General features: G+C 35.6%; 1 protein-coding gene and 1 long non-coding RNA gene across 2 annotated transcripts; both read left to right on the forward strand.

The window, feature by feature from the left end:
* Window positions 1-68: 68 nt before the first annotated feature.
* Window positions 69-2,116, forward strand: LOC113093167 (transmembrane emp24 domain-containing protein 11-like). The gene is made up of 5 exons (XM_026259029.1): window positions 69-573; window positions 1,281-1,372; window positions 1,456-1,581; window positions 1,655-1,801; window positions 1,970-2,116. Exons 1-5 carry the CDS (start codon window positions 426-428, stop codon window positions 2,114-2,116), a joined length of 660 nt encoding a protein of 219 aa, XP_026114814.1. The 5' UTR covers window positions 69-425.
* A 4,190-nt stretch (window positions 2,117-6,306) lies between these two features.
* LOC113093155 (uncharacterized) lies at window positions 6,307-8,485 on the forward strand. Its single transcript, XR_003287715.1, has 3 exons — window positions 6,307-6,487; window positions 7,991-8,053; window positions 8,155-8,485. It is a non-coding gene; the product is annotated as an uncharacterized LOC113093155 (long non-coding RNA).
* Window positions 8,486-19,741: the final 11,256 nt, after the last annotated feature.

Consider the following 19,741-nt stretch of genomic DNA (forward strand, 5'->3'; position numbering starts at 1 on the left):
ACAAGTAACCACATTCTGGTGTTGTTCATCACAGTAATTTTGGACATAAACTATGGTGACAAAGTGTCACAAAATATTTTGTCTTGATCCTCTCTTGAATCCTTTTTGTTAAATACAGTATTTGGTTTAATATTTTGTTTTCTAATGCACAACATTTTCAAGTGTGACGCAGTATCTGAATAGTTTTGGGCTGGATTGAAATTACTATATATTACACTATATATATTAACAAAGCAAGACATAAATAGGTTGAATATTTCTATTAACGTATTTAGGTTTCTCCCTAGTCTTATCATTGCTTTCTGTTAACCTTGTTTAAACATGACTCTACAAACAGCAGCTGGAGATTTCTCACACTAAACCTGCTGGGCACAAAAGTCTTTACTAGGTCATGTTATTGTTACTTGTAACTTTCTTACCTCAAAATGAATTGCTTTACAGTAATGAACGTGAGGCTGACATGCCTGCTGCTAGCCAGTTTTGTAATTTTGGTTCCGGCAATGTATTTTGATTTAGGGGAACAGGAGGAAAAGTGTATCATTGAGGAGATTCCAGAGGACACACTTGTGTCAGGTCAGTGAAGAGCAATTGTGCTGTTGTTTGATCCTGAATGGGTCCGGAAACACTTTTCATTATATTCTGCTCACACTAACAAGTGATTTAATAAATATTTTGAAAATTTAATCCTACTTTTAATATGTGTAGAACCTTTTTTGCTGACTTTATGTGTGGGCTTTTGTTTGTTTGTGGTCCAAACATCACAATAAATTCCAGAGAATTGTCCTAGATACATTTGGCCCATTCTTATCAAGACAAAAACAGCCTGTTAACCACAAATCAGAGACTATTTAGGGGCTTATATCAAAATAGTAGTACAAAAGTAGTGTAATTTTTGTTTTTCATTTTTATTTTTTTCATAGTAATTAAATATATCATACCATGACATCTAGAATAAAAGGGACTGAAATATAATACTTATGGAAGCTACATATTGTGGAGTTAAAATACAGACCTGCATAATTCTTTCCTTAACTTCTTAAAATATTGGAATAAATGACAACATGAGGGTGAGTAAATGATAACAGAAATTTAATTTTCATGTGGTGAATGATCCATTTAACTCTTTATGCCAAGATTTTAACATGTATAGGGAATTCAGTTTTGTGGGTGATGGAGTAAAATGGTGCACTGCATATAGAAAGTAGCTACACTGGTCCTAATGTACTGTAAAAAAAATTGTAATAAGGACATTATCATTGTCTGTTGGTTTCTCCCTTCAGGCATGTTTCTGCTCGAGCACTGGGAAGAAAATAAGAAGGCCAATATCCAACACCTTGGTTTGACTGTGACTGTGAGAGACCCTGACCATGCGGTCTGAAGCATTCAACTCTTCAAATAAAATTTTTAACTGTAACCACATGCAACAATTCCTCTGATACATTCTGTCATATGCAGGTAATCTTGTTAAAACGCTTTGGAAGATATGGAAAATTCACCTTTACCTCCCATGCTTCGGGTCAACATTTCTTGTGCATGCAGTCCAACTCCACCAGGTTCTCTGTGTTTGCTGGAGATCGTTTGGTGAGTTGTGAAATGAGGCCTCATATGTTGATTTTTAAAATATAAGCTAGCTTACTATTCTCTTTATGTACAGAAAGTGCATTTAGATGTTCAGATGGGCGAGCATACCATTGATCCTAATGCTGCGAAGGCAAAGGACACTATGAAAGCAATGGAGTACAACTTGCAACATCTCATTGACCAGATGCGATACATTAGCAGACAGCAAAATTTCCAAAGGGTAAGCAAACACAGGCAGGATGGCCTGACAACAAAATGTCACCATATTAATAGCTTGCCAGGATCAGAATATGAACCAGACCGAATGTCATCTGTCCATGTTTTCCAAAGGTTACTTACTCTCTGATAATTATGTGCTATTTGTATCTGTTTATTTTACTGCAACCAGGAACGTGAGGAGAAGTTTCGCCAAATGAGTGAGGATACAAATGGAAACGTTTTGTGGTGGGCCATTATTCAGACACCATTGGGTGACGTGACGTCGTTTCAAAAAGCATCGGACAATCTGCTTATTGTAACACGGGGAGAGTTGTAACACTACCAATTCCATGAATCAGGGACAAGATAGGAGTCATGTGACAATTTCAGTTTCATCAGGCTTCCTTTACAATCCCACATGGAGGTTTTCCAGTCTGTGTTGCTATCTCTCCTGAAGCTACAGCAGAAAATCTAATTCTGAGGTTAGAAAGTAAAAAAAAATAACAAGATAATATTTTGTTTAGTACTTCTACCGTTGTAGATAATGTTGTATGAGTTATATCAGGTCAAACTGTAGTTTCTCTAGTAAAGAATGGTGTATCAACCTTCTGCCAATTTCAAAGCACCATGCTAATACAGCTTGTTAAACATTGGGTGACAGTGAAGGGGTAGGTTGTAACACGTGTTTTGAAAGTGTTACAACCATCCCCTTACATACAACCAAGAACATTTTTGTGATTTTAACAACACTACAGAATGCCTAGAACTTGGTTGGGAAAAACAGATATTGAAGTCGATGCTAGTCTTTTAAAAAAAGCAGAAGAGAAAGTTAGGAAAGGAAAGTCTGTTGGGGCACTGGCAAAATCCCATGGAATCTGCCATGTAAACCTGAACAGATATTGGCAGAAATATAAACTGAAAGACCAGGGATTGAGGGACCTTCTTCGTGTAGGATACTACAGTCCTCACCAGGTCTTCGCCAGGGAGCAGGAGGAGTCTTTGTCATAAGCCAGAGAAGAAAATGAGAAGAAAATGGCAGGGCCTGATTGGTTTGGCTCGTTTATGAAGCGGAACCCCAGACTTTCAGTGATTTTTTTTGTTGTTGTTGTTGTTCTTGTCACCATTGTGACTGGTAAAGAATGCATTTCATTTGTTCATTCTCTGGAGTGGGGATATACGTCTGTTAATTTGCTCACACACACACACACACACACACACACACACACACACACACACACACACACACACACACACACACACACACACACACACACACATTTTGTGAAAAGTGGGGACATCCCATAGGTGTATTGGTTTTTATACTGTACAAACTGTATATTCTATGGCCCTTCACCAACCCTACACCTAACCCTAACCCTCACAGGAAACTTTGTGCATTTTTACCTTCTCAAAAAATATAAGCGTTTTGAAAAATGGGGACATGGGTTATGTCCTCATAAGTCACCCTCTCCTTGTAATACCTGTGTCATACCCATGTCATTATACAGAGTTGTGTCCTGATATGTCACAAAAACAAGAGCACATACACACTCACACACACACACACACACACACATGAATGTGCACGTACAGACATGCACACACACAAAGGCACACATGCACAAAAACACACAATATGCTCATACACTCCCCATATTCACACATATTTATTGTTGCAGCCATTCATTTAAAATAAAACTGTTTTTGTGGCATATCACTTGGAGTACCCTTAGTTTTTGTATATTTTGTCTACCTGTTACAACTTACCCCAGTATGTGTTACAACCTACCCCAGTAGTGGGGTAGGTTGTAACAAAGGACCACCTTGTATTTGTCATCATCTCACAAAGTCTGTGATATAGTTGAATACATTTAAATTGTTGCCATTTGTAGTATAAACATGTGGGTACTTTGCCTAGAAGTTTTAGACATGTAGCCAAAAGAAAAAGGTAATTTTAGGCGCTGAAGAAAAAAGTGTTACAACCATCCCCGGTCTCCCTATATGATAACTAGTAGCGTAAACCTGCAATTTAGTGTACACGCGAATGATATACATCTGGATAGCAGTAAAAAAGACTTAGGGACATTTTTTTTTATTTCTTTTCTTTTTATATTATTTTGTATATTTGGCTCAAACGCTACATCCAACTTTATTTTTTTACCCTCGTTTAATGTACATATAATCAGTTTATTTTTTATTTTATATTCACATTTTTAAGTCAATCATTAGTCCCTCAAAGTCTTTAAACTGCATTAATCCACTCAAGATGGATCTGTTTGCTATGAAGTAATATGTGTGATCTGACATAGGTTCTGTCTCAAAACCGTGTGAGCAGTCCACCTAGAAAGGGTTCTGGCAATAACAAGTGCTTACGATATTTACTGGCATTTGGTAATAGCAGCAGTTTTGGCATTATAAGCCAATCTTAGCGCCATATGAGGCTATATGGTAAACAGTTCACTTGTAGAAGTTGTAGCACACAGCTATTGCTGCAATTCATGTCACCTGGTCCTTGATGTGTCAGCTGAATTTTACAAATTGCAGTCACATCATCTGTAATGTTTGCTATCAGAGAGGTAGCACATTCAACAAACATTATTTATATATAACATTACAATTAACATTACAGTATACTTACATTATATATTGAGGTTTCAAAACGGTATAACGGTGCTGGTTTTACACTTCGTCGGAACATTAATTAATTATGTGGATATACTGCCTTCTGCTGGAGGTAATATAGTTCTACACAGAGAGGGTGTATTTGTTTTCCCCTATAGGAAAGCAGGACCTAGGCCTTTTGCAAAGCAAAGTGCCAGATCACCCCACTGTCTGAAAAAGTAAGATACGAAAGCATTTTTGCATTTCTTGCCTTGTTTCTGTTTTCTTATTTATACAGGAAAATTTCAAGAATGCTTACATATCAAAGTTAGAGATGACTGTTCAAAATCAAAGGTATGTATGTCAGTATGATTTATGCAAATTTGGACATTTTTATGACTTACAACTTCAAACCACAGAGGATTAGAGTAGAGTACAGTCTTTAGTATATGTAAAAACTACTGTATGTGTCTACTGCAATTTAAAATTTTTACTCAATTTCATTCTCCGTTAGTTTGCATGGAGATCACGGGTGGACAGCCTTTGTCAAGTGAACCCTCAGTTGGATTGAGAGCTGGACTCTGACTCCCGTTGTCTTTAAGCCAGTCTTCTGTAGCTCTGTCTTTGAAAACAAATTTTCTCCCAAAACTGCAGTTGTCTTGACTGCAGGTTTTTTGTATTTTACATTTTTTTTTTTTTTTACCAGCCTTTCAGTGCATTATTCAAAGAAGCATTCCCACAACTCCATGACAAATATTCACTACTTTTAATTTATTGATTTACTTTACTTTTTTTTTTTGCATTAAAGCAGTAGTTCACACAAAAATGAAAATGACTGAAAACAGCGTATCAGAATGATTTCTGAAGGATCATGTGACACTGGAGACCGGGGTAATGGCTGCTGAAAATTTAGCTTTACTGTCAGAGGAATAAATTTATTTTGAAATATATTAAAATACAAACAAAAAGTCAGAGGCAGAGAACGCTTTTTATTTGCAGTTCAAATGGGGCTTGCATTCTTCTAAGACAACATGTGATGCTATATAGATGTAGGAACAGAGGATTTGAATAAGAGAACACTATAAAAATATAATGTACCTTATTAATGTAACACTTGTCATTGAAAACATTCCAGTTCAAGACTGGCATTACAATCCTACAAGTCAGAGACAAGGTGTGTTTTAGCTTGTTTGAGCTCTCTTTAATCATGTAAGATGAATAGATTGTTCCAACTGTTACAGTTTTTTAAGCAGTTAAAAACATTTTATTTCAAAGAGCTGTTTCTCTGTTTATTTCAGTTTCTACAGTGACAAGATCCTCGTCCTCTGCTAGCCTGTGTGATATGAACAGCTTTCATCTCTAAATAAAGTTGAAACTAAGTTTTAGAGTGTAAGTAAACATTTAGAACAACTTGTTAAAAGTCCTTTAGTTTCGCATTTAACATTTTCATAATATTTATTTTTATATTTGATTCAGTGATACTAACCTGTTTCATAATCAGCTGTACAGAACAAAACTGACATGACAGAGAAATGTATACCTTATTTTATTGCATTCCAGTTGACTGCGTTTGATGACTTTTTTGAAAAATCATAAACATCCCTTATGAAAGTCTGTGAAATATTATCTGTCATGTCTGTTTTCTCAGAATAGTCTGTGCTTTAATCACTGAATAACTTGCTTGTGATTTGTCTGGTTGTTCTTTCTCAGAGCTGACAGCATAGATCTCAACAGAAGGGGGCACACTCACACAGTAAACATCCTTTATTTTTCTGTATACTTATCCTTATGGCATTTACTGTTGAGTATACACAACCCTGTCCTGATATATACTTCTGTTTTTTTTTTTTTCATCCATAATTTGTGACTGCAGTTGTATCTGATCAAATGTGCATTATTATTCTTTAGCTTGGGTTAAATTAATTAATTTTACTTGGTCGGATCAGCAGCTACGCAAAGAATGTCTCTATTTGTTTCTCTGTTGTGCCACAGGATTTACACAAGCTCCAGTATGGATCCAGAACACTTGAGAAGAGATGATTCCAACCCCTCAGAGGACCTCAGATGACCATGAAACAACATACAGAACTAACAAATATTGCTACAAGTGAGATTTCATCATATACAGTAATAATTGCTATTAATAGTGTTCATTGTCTGTCTTGTATTAATTTTTCATTTGCACATAAACTGACAGTCACCACTTATAAGCTACTACTAAACATTGTAGAAACTTAATTTTCTGTAAAGTTGCTTTGCAATGATTTGTATCGTAGAAAGTGCTATACAAATTATTTAATTTAATTTAATTTAATCTACCCAGATGTCCTGAGTAGAATTTGTCTTAGAAACTCACCAATGGACTGTCGCATAGGTTTGTCAGCACTAGAGATCCACTGTTACTCTATTTTCAATAAAGTATGCTGATAATCAAGCTTGTTGTGGCTAATAAAATATCAGTTACTTTCCCTATTTACATTTTATTCCTTTCAACAACAATTATTAGCTTATTAATTAAAAACTACTAACTTTACACAAAATAGTCATATTAAAAGACTTTACAATGCATATAGCAAACAGACCTAGTATTATTAATAACAATGTTTTCATAAAAAAAAAAAAAAAAAAAAAAAAAAAACTGAAACCTTGGTAACTATATTTTCATCCTTTAAATCTAATTGAAAAGTAATGATTGCAACAAATTTATTTTAGTCTTTGATGCATGAAATATTAGATTACAATTTTATAAAACCTGAAATTAAGGTGCTGATAAATGAAACTATAGTACTAAACTAAATCAAAAACTAAATCATAAACTAAAATCAAAACAAAATAGTCAGAAACTAGAAAAAAAACAATAAAACTACAATGATCTTCCTAAAACTGTATATATATATACCATAATATAATTATTGCTGTTTCATTTAATAATCAATAATAAGAGATTAAAACACATTAATCGAGTAGTATTGTATCAGGGCATTAGTTTGAAAGGTATAAAATATATAAAACTAATTTCTCTGTAATAACTACAGTGAGTATTTTTTATATGAATGCATAAAAATACTAACTGTTGTTAATGCAGAGAGATAATATCTTAATAAATAAATTATAAAACAATAGGGGTTATGCACAACTGACTTCCAAAATTATGTTCATTAAATATGAAGCAGTTATACTCATGATACCAAAGATTTTGATAATGAATGTCCATCACATATGCGAACTGATATCTAAAAGTTTTTTATTTTTATTCTTTTCACTAAAATTTACATATAAAAATGCATAAAACATCAACCATAAAACCAGCTAGCTAGTTTAACTGATTATCTTATAAATCCTTAGGCGTTTTATTTTCCCTCACATTTTGTTTTGATTGTTTCACATGAAATGTTGGGCATGTTAATACTTAAATACAATTAATAAAAAGCTAAAACACTGTATATATCATATATCATATAATTACATTTTTTTTTTGGATTCCTCTCAGAAGAGTGGATTGTGCTTTTGAGATGTCAAAAGCAGCACTCATTTCTCAATGATATCAACAACCCATTTATACAATCTCGCTGTATACTTTGTTCTGCAATGAATGGTCTCTTCCATTTAGGTACAGTTCCTCACAGAGCATCAAGTCAGAGCACTATGGGTAGCCATTCAGTGCCACTGTCAGGTATTTCTTCCACTAAAGAATGACTCCACTGTCTTGAATCTTGGAAAACTATTCTATCTTACTATGGATGCCCTAAGTAACATGAGAAGTCTCTCTTGCAGCAGGGAATTCTCCAGTGGTCTACGGGAGCCGGTGATGAATCCATCCCATAATGTGGCGAGTCACCATGGGAAACGCCTGTGTTCAAACTCCCCTGTCTACAAATAAGCCTCTGCGTCCTCCCTGGGACCCCCGCCATGATTTATATACCCCAGTCCAAAAGCAATATGGATAATCACATCTCAAAATATTTTTTATATGTCACAAAGCTGTGCTTTTTTACCAGATCCTTTTAGGCGAAAGGCATCAGGCCTATTAATGTAATCACCATACAGGCCTGTAGCCAAGCAATGAGCACACTGCATTGCTGACCTGTTAACTGACTCTCTTATGATGCCGCAATACATTAAACACTGCCTCTCAATGAACTGTAAACATCTGTGCTCTTGTTTCCATAAATGTATTGAAGCAGTTAATCACAGACCCTTGTTGAACAGTTTGTGAGTGTGAATTTTAATATGCCATTTTGCGCATAACTCAAATAACTGTATTTTTCGGACTTTAAGTCGCACCTGAGTATAAGTAGCATCAGTCCAAAAATACTTCATGAGGAGGAAAAAAACATATATAAGTCGCACTGGACTATAAGTCGCATTTATTTAGAACCAAGATAAAACATGATCGTCTACAGCCGTGAGAGGGCGCTCTATGATTTCTACAGGAGCACTGAGCAGCATAGAGCGCCCCCTCGCAGCTGTAGACGGTAATGTTTTCTCTTGGTTCATTTCTTTTGGTTCATGTCAAATTCATTTTGATAAATAAGTCGCACCTGACTATAAGTTGCAGGACCAGCCAAACTATGAAAAAAGTGCGACTTATAGTCCGGAAAATACGGTAATTAAATTTATGCATTTATCCAGCTTTTATCCAAAGCGACTTACAGTGCATTTAGGCTAACATTTTTTACCTAACATGTGTTCCCTGGGAATCCACAACCTTGCGCTGCTAACGCAATGCTGAATAAAAAGGTAAATGTCTTCCAAAACAACAATAGACTAAACCAACTTCCATTGTAAAAAAAAAAAAAAAAAAGAAGACAAAAGAAAGTCAAATGACATTAGGGAAAGTAAATGACAATTTCACTTCTGGGTAAACAGTCACTTTAAACATTGGAACAAACCTTCAACTACAAGTTTGAACAATAGTAATAATAATGTTTGACTAGGCAAACAGCACTATGTTGGTCACTCCCCTGCTGGCCTCATAGCCAGTGTATAGGCTAATCTAATGTAACATTTGGAAAACTAGCCATAATGCATAGAGCAACTAAATGAGTAATATTTACAGTTACAGTGCTCCTTCCTGCTGTAGTCCCAAAGCACTTATTACTTATGGAAAACCGCAAGAGCTAAATAAGTTCCAGCTCCTTCAAATTTCAAACACCTCCAGCCAGGTACTCCAAATATTTTATGTTGTCTAAAAAACAGTCCTTATAAATCTAGTGGCTGCAGAGCAGATGAACACTTTAGCACTCAATTAATGTGAAGAGCTATGACAGTGTATGACAGGGAAAGAAGAGACGGTTATACCTTAAGGGCCTCGACTGATCAAAAGACCAGTGTCATATCTACACAAACTGCTGAGAAAGATGGCACTATTACGCTGATTACAGCTCCTTAAAAGTTTGTCTTTGATTCAAGTGAATGTCTTAAGGGGACAGGATATTAAGAGACATTATACAAATGTTTTTTAAACCGCAATGGAAGGTGACAACCTAATTCCATATTTAAACCAACAGTTACGTAGTTTCTTAATCTAAATTAATGAATCATGCTTTTAATACAAATGTCCCTACACTCACAGAAATAAAGGTACAAAAGCTGTCACTGGGACTGTACCTTTTCAAAAGGTACACTGTTGTACCTACTGGGTTCTAATATGTACACTTTAAGTACTAATAAGTACCTTTAAGGTACCAAAATGGATACAAATATGTACCTTTTGAAAAGGTATAGCCCCAGTGACAGCTTTTGTACCTTTATTTCTAAGAGTGCATTGTTCCTTCTTAAGTTTGAACAACAGGGATTCTATTATATATATAGGAATTATATTATATATGGACATACATACAAATGAACACATGGTTCATGTTGTATATGGTGCATACAGTAAATGTGAAATGTTATAGTGATTTGCTGTGCACTATGCATCACTTCATATTAAACTTCTTCTCTCTCTACCCCTAATAGTCAGTGTTTCCTCTAGTCATTCAGCTAAAAGCACATCTGGTTGCTGTTTTCTCCTGATGTGGTGGTGTACTTTCATATGGGGTACTGTGAGTGAGCGTGTGTGTTTACAATAATCACTTCCCACAATTACTACAACAGAAGAAAAAAAAAAGTTGTTGGAGGCAGTTAAGTTTCCAGGCTGCTCACCTCTTTGGAATGCAAAAGATAAAAAAAAAAAAAAAAACACAGGACCGTCACTAGTTCGATAAAGTAAAAAAAAAAAAAAAATGAAGATAGAACTCAATTAGGATTGCCTTGTTATTAAAGTGGCATGTTTAGGGAGTATAGGGAGCTTAAGGTCCCATATGTATGAAGTGTAGTATTGGTTAATCTGAGACATTGGCACACACAACTGGAACTCATTAGCCATCCATATGCATCATGAGGGCTCACCTCTCCCCAACTCCATCTCTGGGACTGAAATTATGCAGATTTTCAACAAATACAATACACATTTTATTTAGCACTAAATGTGGGATAGTCAGTTTTCAAGGTGACTAAACAAGGTGCATTTCATTGCATCACCACAATTCAAACAGTGGTCGGGCATTAGCGTTTCAAATGGCTAACTATAATGTAGCTTGCCCTGAAATGGCTGTAATTGAATGCCTTGTTACATATTTGGCTTATAAAGTTTGGTAAAGTGGTGGCATGATTGAACAGTAGCATAATAGTGTTGTACAGATTTTGAGGATGCATTATGCGCTTCATTAAAAGACATGCAGTTGTGTAATTTCACCATTAGAATAAAGCTGACAGTGAATGTGAGGGACAGTGTGACAAAGAGGAAAAGCAAACTACCATAGTGCTATGCATAATTTTACTTTATGCATATTGTGCAGATTATATGAATGTTCTTTGAATAGTTTAGCATGTTTAGCACAGTGTGAAGTGTTTTATTGTGCTCAGCATTTCATTTCCAGTGTGACAATTGAACCAAAAGTATCTTTTACTTGGCTTATTATTTTATTGTACTACTAAAAGACACGTTTATTACACAAAAAGAGGTAAAAATGCAAAATAATTTTATATTTCAAGCTGAATGTTACTACATACAATACAAAACTTAGCAAGTTGATACGTTTGAAGTGTTTATGTATGAGTATTTCTTTTTTTTTTTATAGTATGCATAACAGTGACTACGTTTACAAGCTGTTAAAATTCGGGTAATGGTCGGGTTAAGGTCACTATTTGGGTTTCTGAAACATTCGGGATAACCCGTTTACATGCGTGAGCAGAGAGAGTTACTTCTTTATACATGGAATGTGTAATCAGTCGCCAATATCCCGATGTAAACGGCGTCGCACGGTTAGCGTCTGGACGTAATACGCAATATGCATCATTTCCGATTCTTCTTCCTGTATCCAAAGACTCAAAAGACCAAGATTCCTTGCGAATAGAACATGCGCAGAACACACATTTTGATGGGGATATGCCGAAACGCGTTTACAAGACCAAATATTCGGGTTAGAAAAGGGGTACCCCAGGTATAATATCCCGGTTTTTAGAAACCCGGATATGAGTATATCCTGGTTTTTGCCGGTGTTAACATGGCCGTGCGCGACCGGGTTATTGCTAATATCCCGGTTTTGAACGGGTTATTGGCTGCATGTAAACGTAGTCAGTATCTTGTGAAAATAATACTGATATTAAAGGGAAATAATGCAATTTTAAACAATATACAAGTGTTTTTGGACACTTAATTTCATGTTAATTGCAATTAAATGAAAATAGGTCACACTTCATTTTAAGGTCCAATTCGCAATTTTAACTAACTGCTAACTACAAATTTTACCTCAATTAATTTAGGTGTAGGATTAAGGGATCCAAAATATGGTCAAGGCAGAGTGCAAACTAATGTGGCGCACTCTGCTAAGGCACTGGTTCTGAACCTCTGAGGTCATGGGTTCGAATCTATTGAGTTTAATGTTATTAAGGGGGAAGTCGTGGCCTAGTGGTTAGAAAGTATGACTCCTAACCCTAAGGTGTGGGTTCGAGTCTTGGGCCGGCAATACCACGACTTAGGTGCATCCGAACTTTAATTGAGGACAGTAAGAATGTTATGGTTCTAGATACGGCTTTGGATGTGTCTAGCTCAGGGATTCCTGTACATTGTTCGGTTCCGGCAACAGAGCCCCAGCAGCAGGGCAACTGGGTGACAGTGAGGCAGCGTTGTCGTGGGTCAAAACACAGCTCTTCTGTTCTGATCAAAACATTAAACAGGTTCTCCCCACTCAGTGATGCACCCACTGAGAAACCTGATGAATGTGCTCTAGTCATTGGTGATTCTATTGTACGGAACGTGAATATAGAGACACCAGCCACCACAGTCAAATGTTTACCAGGAGCCAGAGCACCTGACATCTTGGCAAATTTAAAAATGCTGGCTAAAGCTAAACGTAAATATAGTAAGATTGTTATTCATGCCGGCGATAATGATGTTCGACTTCGCCAGTCTGAGATCACTAAAAATAACATTAAAGAGGTGTGTGAACTTGCAAGCACGATGTCAGACACTGTAACATGCTCTGGTCCCCTCCCTGCTTACCGTGGTGACGAGATGCATAGCAGATTGTCATCACTAAATGGCTGGATGTCTAAGTGGTGCCCACAGAATAACATAGGTTTCATAGACAATTGGATGAGCTTTTGGGGCAGACCTGACCTGTTGAAAAGAGATGGTCTTTATCCCTCCTGGGGTGGCGCCACTCTTCTCTCTAGAAATATGGCAAATAGTCTTAGTGTTTATACTTGACTAACTGGGGCCCAGGTCAGGAAGCAGACAGACTGGCTAAACCGCCCGTCTGCTAGCTACCTCACGTCACAGAGGTCAGTTAATTCTCAGCACATAGAGACTCTTTCACCTAGATATCACACTATAGAGACTGTGTCTGTTCCCCGGACTAGAAAATTCAAAAAACGTCCAAACCAAGTTAAGATGAACAATTTAATTGAGGTTCAACAAATAAAAAACAGATGATAAAGCTTGGCTTATTGAACATCAGATCCCTTTCTACGAAAACACTTTTTGTAAATAATATGATCACTGATCATAATATAGATGTGCTCTGTTTGACAGAAACCTGGCTAAAACCTGATGATTACATTATTTTAAATGAGTCCACCTCCCAAGATTACTGTTATAAACATGAGCCGTGTCTAAAAGCCAAAGGGGGAGGTGTTGCTTTAATTTATAACAACGTTTTCAGGATTTCTCAAAGGGCAGGCTTCAAGTATAACTCGTTTGAAGTAATGGTGCTTCATATAACACTATCCAGAGAAACAAATAATGATAAATCCCTTGTTATGTTTGTACTGGCTACTGTATACAGGTCACCAGAGCACCATACATACTTTATTAAAGAGTTTGGTGATTTTACATCCGAGTTAGTTCTGGCTGCAGATAAAGTTTTAATAGTTGGTGATTTTAATATCCATGTTGATAATGAAAAAGATGAATTGGGATCAGCATTTATAGACATCCTGAACTCTATTGGGGTTAGACAACATGTTTCAGGACCTACTCATTTTCGAAATCATACTCTAGATTTAATACTGTCACATGGAATTGATGTTGATAGTGTTGAAATTATTCAGCCAAGTGATGATATCTCAGATCATTATTTAGTTTTGTGCAAACTTCATATAGCCAAAATTGTAAATTCTACTTTTTGTTACAAGTATGGTAGAACCATCACTTCTACCACAAAAGACTGCTTTTTAAGTTATCTTCCTGATGTATCTAAATTCCTTAGCATATCCAAAACCTCAGAACAACTTGATGATGTATCAAAAACTATGGACTCTCTCTTTTCTTGCACTTTAAATACAGTTTCTGCTTTACGTTTAAGGAAGGTTTAGGAAAACAGTTTGACACCATCGTATAATGAGCACACTCGCACCCTAAAGAGAGCAGACTGAAAAATGGAGCGCAGCTGGAGGAAAACAAAAGAGGTATTTCGTATTGCTTGGCGGGAAAGTAACCTATCCTACAGAAAAGCATTAAAACTGCTAGATCCAATTACTTTTCTTCTCTTTTAGAAGAAAACAAACATAACCCCAGGTATTTATTCAATACAGTGGCTAAATTAACAAAAAATAAAGCCTCAACAAGTGTTGACATTTCCCAACACCACAGCACTAATGACTTTGTGAACTACTTTACTTCTAAAATCGATACTATTAGATATAAAATTGCAACCTTTCAGTCATCAACTACAGTATCGCATTAGACAGTGTACTATAGACCACCTGAGGAACAGTTCCACTCATTCTCTACTATAGGACAGGAAGAATTGTATAAACTTGTTAAATCATCTAAACCAACAACATGTATGTTAGACCCTATACCATCTAAGCTCCTAAAAGAGGTGCTTCCAGAAGTCATAGATCCTCTTCTGACTATTATAATTTATTTATTTATTTATTATTTATTTTTATTTTTTTGTGGTTCACTGCACTTTTTGCAAGTGAACCAGAAACTGTAAAAAAAAAAAGGAAAAAAAAGAAAGAAAACAAAAGCACATGTGCTTAGGGTCACCCATTCATTGGTTCATCCATTCAATCCTACCAGAGTTAATTTGGAAGCGGTCCGAGACCACCTCTTTAGCTGGGTCTCGGTGTGATTGTTTGGTCCGCACCAGCGTGCGATTGCTGTATTCACACCTGCCAAAAAGATCTGCACCACAGGGGGAAACAAACTTGAGTTCGATTCAATCAAACCAAACAAGACAGGTGTGAATACACCCTGAAACAGTAATTTAAAATATTTTAAAGTAAAACTGAATATGATATTACAAGGTGCACTATTTTAGAGTGAATACTTAAGTGAGTAAAAAAAAAAAAAAAACAGTTATGTATGTGTACTCTCTTTAAGTACATGTAAGTGTCTTGTTTTTATTATCACTATTATATTATAACTACTTCTAAGATTTGCAGTCACACTACAAGTGTACTTTTTCACAAGGGGTAGGACTATCCTATGCAGTATACAATGAGCAGTAAAATCATATTCAATTAAACACATTAATTGAGTTCAGATACTGAAAGGCACACATGCAAAAAATTACTGTCATGGTACCCTGGTACTTAGATGATATATAATGTTACTGTATTTATAAAATACTTCTAACAATTTGATGATACCATAATACCTTTTTGTAACTTTTTGCTAGTTGAAAATGTGTGCAAACACTTTCATTACACATACTCAATCAGTATTGAAATTAACTTATAAAGTAAATGAGCCGTAAGGAAATGTTACAGTGAGGAAATTGTAAAATCTTCAAAAACATGCCACACAAAAGCACAGACTGAAAAAGAAGAAGAAATTAAAACTGCCAACCAATAACCAGGGCAGTACGTTAGCAAACACCACACTCAAGTACCACATCAAAAACAACGACATATGAAATGAATTACCAGACTGACACTCTACATGGTAGCAATGAGTCCAAATGAAAGCAGTGACAACATGGCCCTAAATACAGTGTTATTCTAGCTGAAACACTCTGAAAATGTGGACTTTATGTTTGACATTACAGAATTAGAATATGAATGGAAATGACAGTGACGTTGAGTTATTTGCGCCGAGCAAGGGTAAATGGAGGGGACTATTTAGATGTAATGCCTGTCAGGAGACAAATACATTACCAACAGGAACATTAGGAAACTATGTGTCAGACATCACTGAATCATTTGAACCCCTAAATCCTGATACAAACACATGAAACCACACGACAAGCCATATATTTCAAACCACATAATATAAATTAAATACGTCACAAAATCAGTCATGAAAAGTCATCATGCAACAACTATATCCTTTTTACACATCAGTTAATATCACCAACAAAAACATACTATGGTATAACAGTTTTGTTTTGTGTGTGTGTGTGTGTGTTTATGCAGATGCACCAAGGTATTCATCATTAAAACACTATGATATTTGGTTAAAATATGTTTGTTATATGCGGGAAGAGATTATTGCAATACATTGTTTATTAATTAATTATTAATTATTTATATTAATTGCTAACAGTGTTATTTTTGGTATTATTTACTTATATATGTATTGTATTAAAATAGTATTTATTAATATTTTAAATAACCTTTTATTCTCATGTTTTCAGTTTATTTTTAACATTATTACATTTGTTATGAGCTTTTGCCATTTTTTTTCATTTTGTAGTTTTAATCAACAATAACAACAGTGATTAATAACTGGTTATGAAAACAAATAATAATAATAATAATAATAATAATAATAATAATAATATTCATATATTAAATTCAATATAAAACATTATTAATAACTCCAATAATTAGTAATTACTTGTTTACTTTATTAGTAGTATTAGGTATTAATTGATCATTATAAGTATTAAATACACATTGATTTTAGTTTCTCAAGTTATCCATCTCTACTCTTCATTCACTCTCTTTCTCTCTCTAGGAATTTCATGCTCCATCCAGAACTTGGCAGGTGATAGATGTATGTGAATGGAGAGCGATTCAATACTATGTCTGTTTTGTCAAGACATTCACCTCTCTACGAGGGGTGAGGTGTGAACAGACAGTACCGTACATGTGAAATGTGCCTGAACTCTGGTGCTTCAGAGGGAATTTGGGTAATTTCCTGTACAGCGAGAGTGAAATTCAGCCCTCGGGTAGGCTGTCATTGTGTCATGCAGCCTGAGGAAAATATAAATCAGACTTCCTTTGTACCGCCCCAGGCTGTACAAATGAGTTGTGCTGCTTCAGTGAGATAAAGAAAACAGTTTGAGAGTTGACATAAGTGATTGTTCAACGATAAAACAGAGAGAGTCTTTGTGCTTTCAGCGGTAATTAATTAATTTATGCTGCATGCTTCTGAACCTGAGCATATTGAAACACTTAACCAAAGCAGGGATAATTTATTGAATTTTATTAGCCTACTCTTTTGCGTTTGAAATGGAGTTACGTTTCATTTGTTTTGAACAATACAAAGTTAAGCATCTTTTCAGTCAGAGTAAACGCAGTAGACGTTTTCAGTCACACTTTATTTTAAGGTCCAATTCTCACTATTAACTAATTAACTAATTTGCTGCTTATTAATAGTTTTTATGGTAGTTGTTAAGTTTAGGGTATCGGGTAGGATTATGGATGTCATGCATTATACGTACTTTATAAGCACTAATAAATAGCCAATATGTTAATAATAATAAGCAACTAGTATTAAGTGAGAATTGGAGCCTATACTCAAGTGTTACCCAGTTTTCTTGTGAAACAGAAACTTTGTAAAAATATGTACGTTAGCCTGAAATGTCAACAAAAATAGTTTTAGATTAGTATTTGATTCTATATAGGCTATCACTAATGAGGCTATGGTCTGGACAACACATTTTTCCAAGAAATAAAGACCATTTGTTTAAAAACAAATCAAAACAAAAAAAATCCACCTCTTTCCACTCATCGTTGGTTATCAACACAGTCATGAATTGGTTATATGTCATCAACTACTCATTCTTGCCACAGCTGTGATTAATGATACTTTAATTTTGCAGGTGTGGACAATGTGAGCGGTCATGACCTGCAGTCCTGTGAATAATTACAGGAAATAAGTTCAACGATGAGGATGCGCTTGGATGTTCACATTTAATGCAAACAATGTGTTGCAAAACCTGCCGAACACAATGACGGAACTTCCACTATGCTGAAGAGTCTGGTTTCTTAGGCGCTAAAGAGGGTTTTGTCTATGTGAATGGCTTTATAGAACTTCCTGTTTAATTGTTGGTGCGTTTAACCCAAATGTCTCACCTTGGATGATAAGCATCTGTGTTATAGATCAAGGCATTTCAGATGTTGTGGCTTCAGAGGTGGTCTGAAGGAAAAGATGGACAGGTAGGGGTTGGAAAAGCATAACGATCATGCCTTTAACACACTTGCACAGATGTCCCACATGTGTTTGTTTTTGATGACCCTGATTTCATTCCGGGCTTTCATGAGGTCAGTGGGGCTGTAGAAAGATTATTTTCCTCTAAGGCAGCTTGGCAGGATGTGTAAAGAAAGGCAGAAAGACAACACCGAGATTAAGCTGCTTTTGTCATGGTTTTGTGGCAGATTTTAAAGGCTTTGGCTCCGGTCCCATCTTACAGACACTTTTTTTTTTGTCCCTCTTGTTGCTCTCTGCATATTTTTCTTTTTGTACAAAAGGTAAATGTTTAAGGAAAACCACTGGCAACCAGTTTTCAGATGGGGTGTCTTTTTTTTCTTTTCACTCTTTCAATTGGCAGCTTTGTTGTTGAGTGAGCCATTATGATTGTTTGAAAGAAGGAGGAAAGCAAACAGAGAGTTCATTCTCTGAAAGAAACAGCCAGGTATTCCCAGGTGTTGGCCTTATAGGCAATCAAGGTTTATAAGTCTCACCGAAGACACTCACTCGTCGCTATACATGAAGAACTGACAACGAAGCGGTTGAGAAGCAGTGCTTTCAAAGCTGTCTGGTATTTTAGCTTCCTGAATACGCCAAAACCTTTCTAATCTTATGCATACAATATGCTCATGATATGATTTGTAATGGGGGGCTAACTTTTTTTTTATTTTCTGTTTTTTTTTTTTTTAATTACAGTAGTACACTGATACATAATGCATTTTATTATACTTTATAATAATCTTTACAGAAAAAAAGTAATTTAACACTGGTCATTTTTTATGTAAAGTTTAGAGTAACTTACTATACAGTAGGTTCCCAGTAAGACTGTAAATTCACAGCATACAGCGCAACTATAAAAACAGCAAAACAAGTACAACTTATTGCATTGCAAACCCATTGTCTTTATTAGCCAAATGTCATCTAATTTTACAAACTAATAGTCATACCGTGTTAATAATGGGAGTATGATTGCACTGGGGATTTATTTTATATCCATCCTATAATGATATTTAAATACCTATTTTAAAATCCCCTCAGGCTGTCAGAAAGACGTATTTCTGCACAGGCCCTTCCCACAATAACTGATTGACAAGGCTGTCTTACTTTCTACCTGCCCTGAGCTGTGAGCTATTGTGTCAACTCCAGTGCAGGGAAAGACAAGAACATCTCCGATTAAGCAATTTAAGTTTTTTGTTTTGTTGCTGGATGTAATAATGAACATAGCAGTCGTCATTTACTCCCAACATCTGAACCGCTGAAGGCGCAGATAATGTTACTTTTGTTTTGAAGAGAATGTGCCGATCCCCAATCGGCGTAAATGCGTCTATGTTCGCTCGAATCATTCTTTATCAAGCTTCATCTACAGAAGTGAGTTTAAGGGGGTTTTATGAATCTTTGCAAATCACTTTCCCTAATATGTGCTAGTAAGCAAGTTTCACAGCTAAAGCA

This window comes from Carassius auratus, unplaced genomic scaffold, assembly GCF_003368295.1.
Source record: "Carassius auratus strain Wakin unplaced genomic scaffold, ASM336829v1 scaf_tig00214902, whole genome shotgun sequence".
NCBI lineage: Eukaryota > Metazoa > Chordata > Actinopteri > Cypriniformes > Cyprinidae > Carassius > Carassius auratus.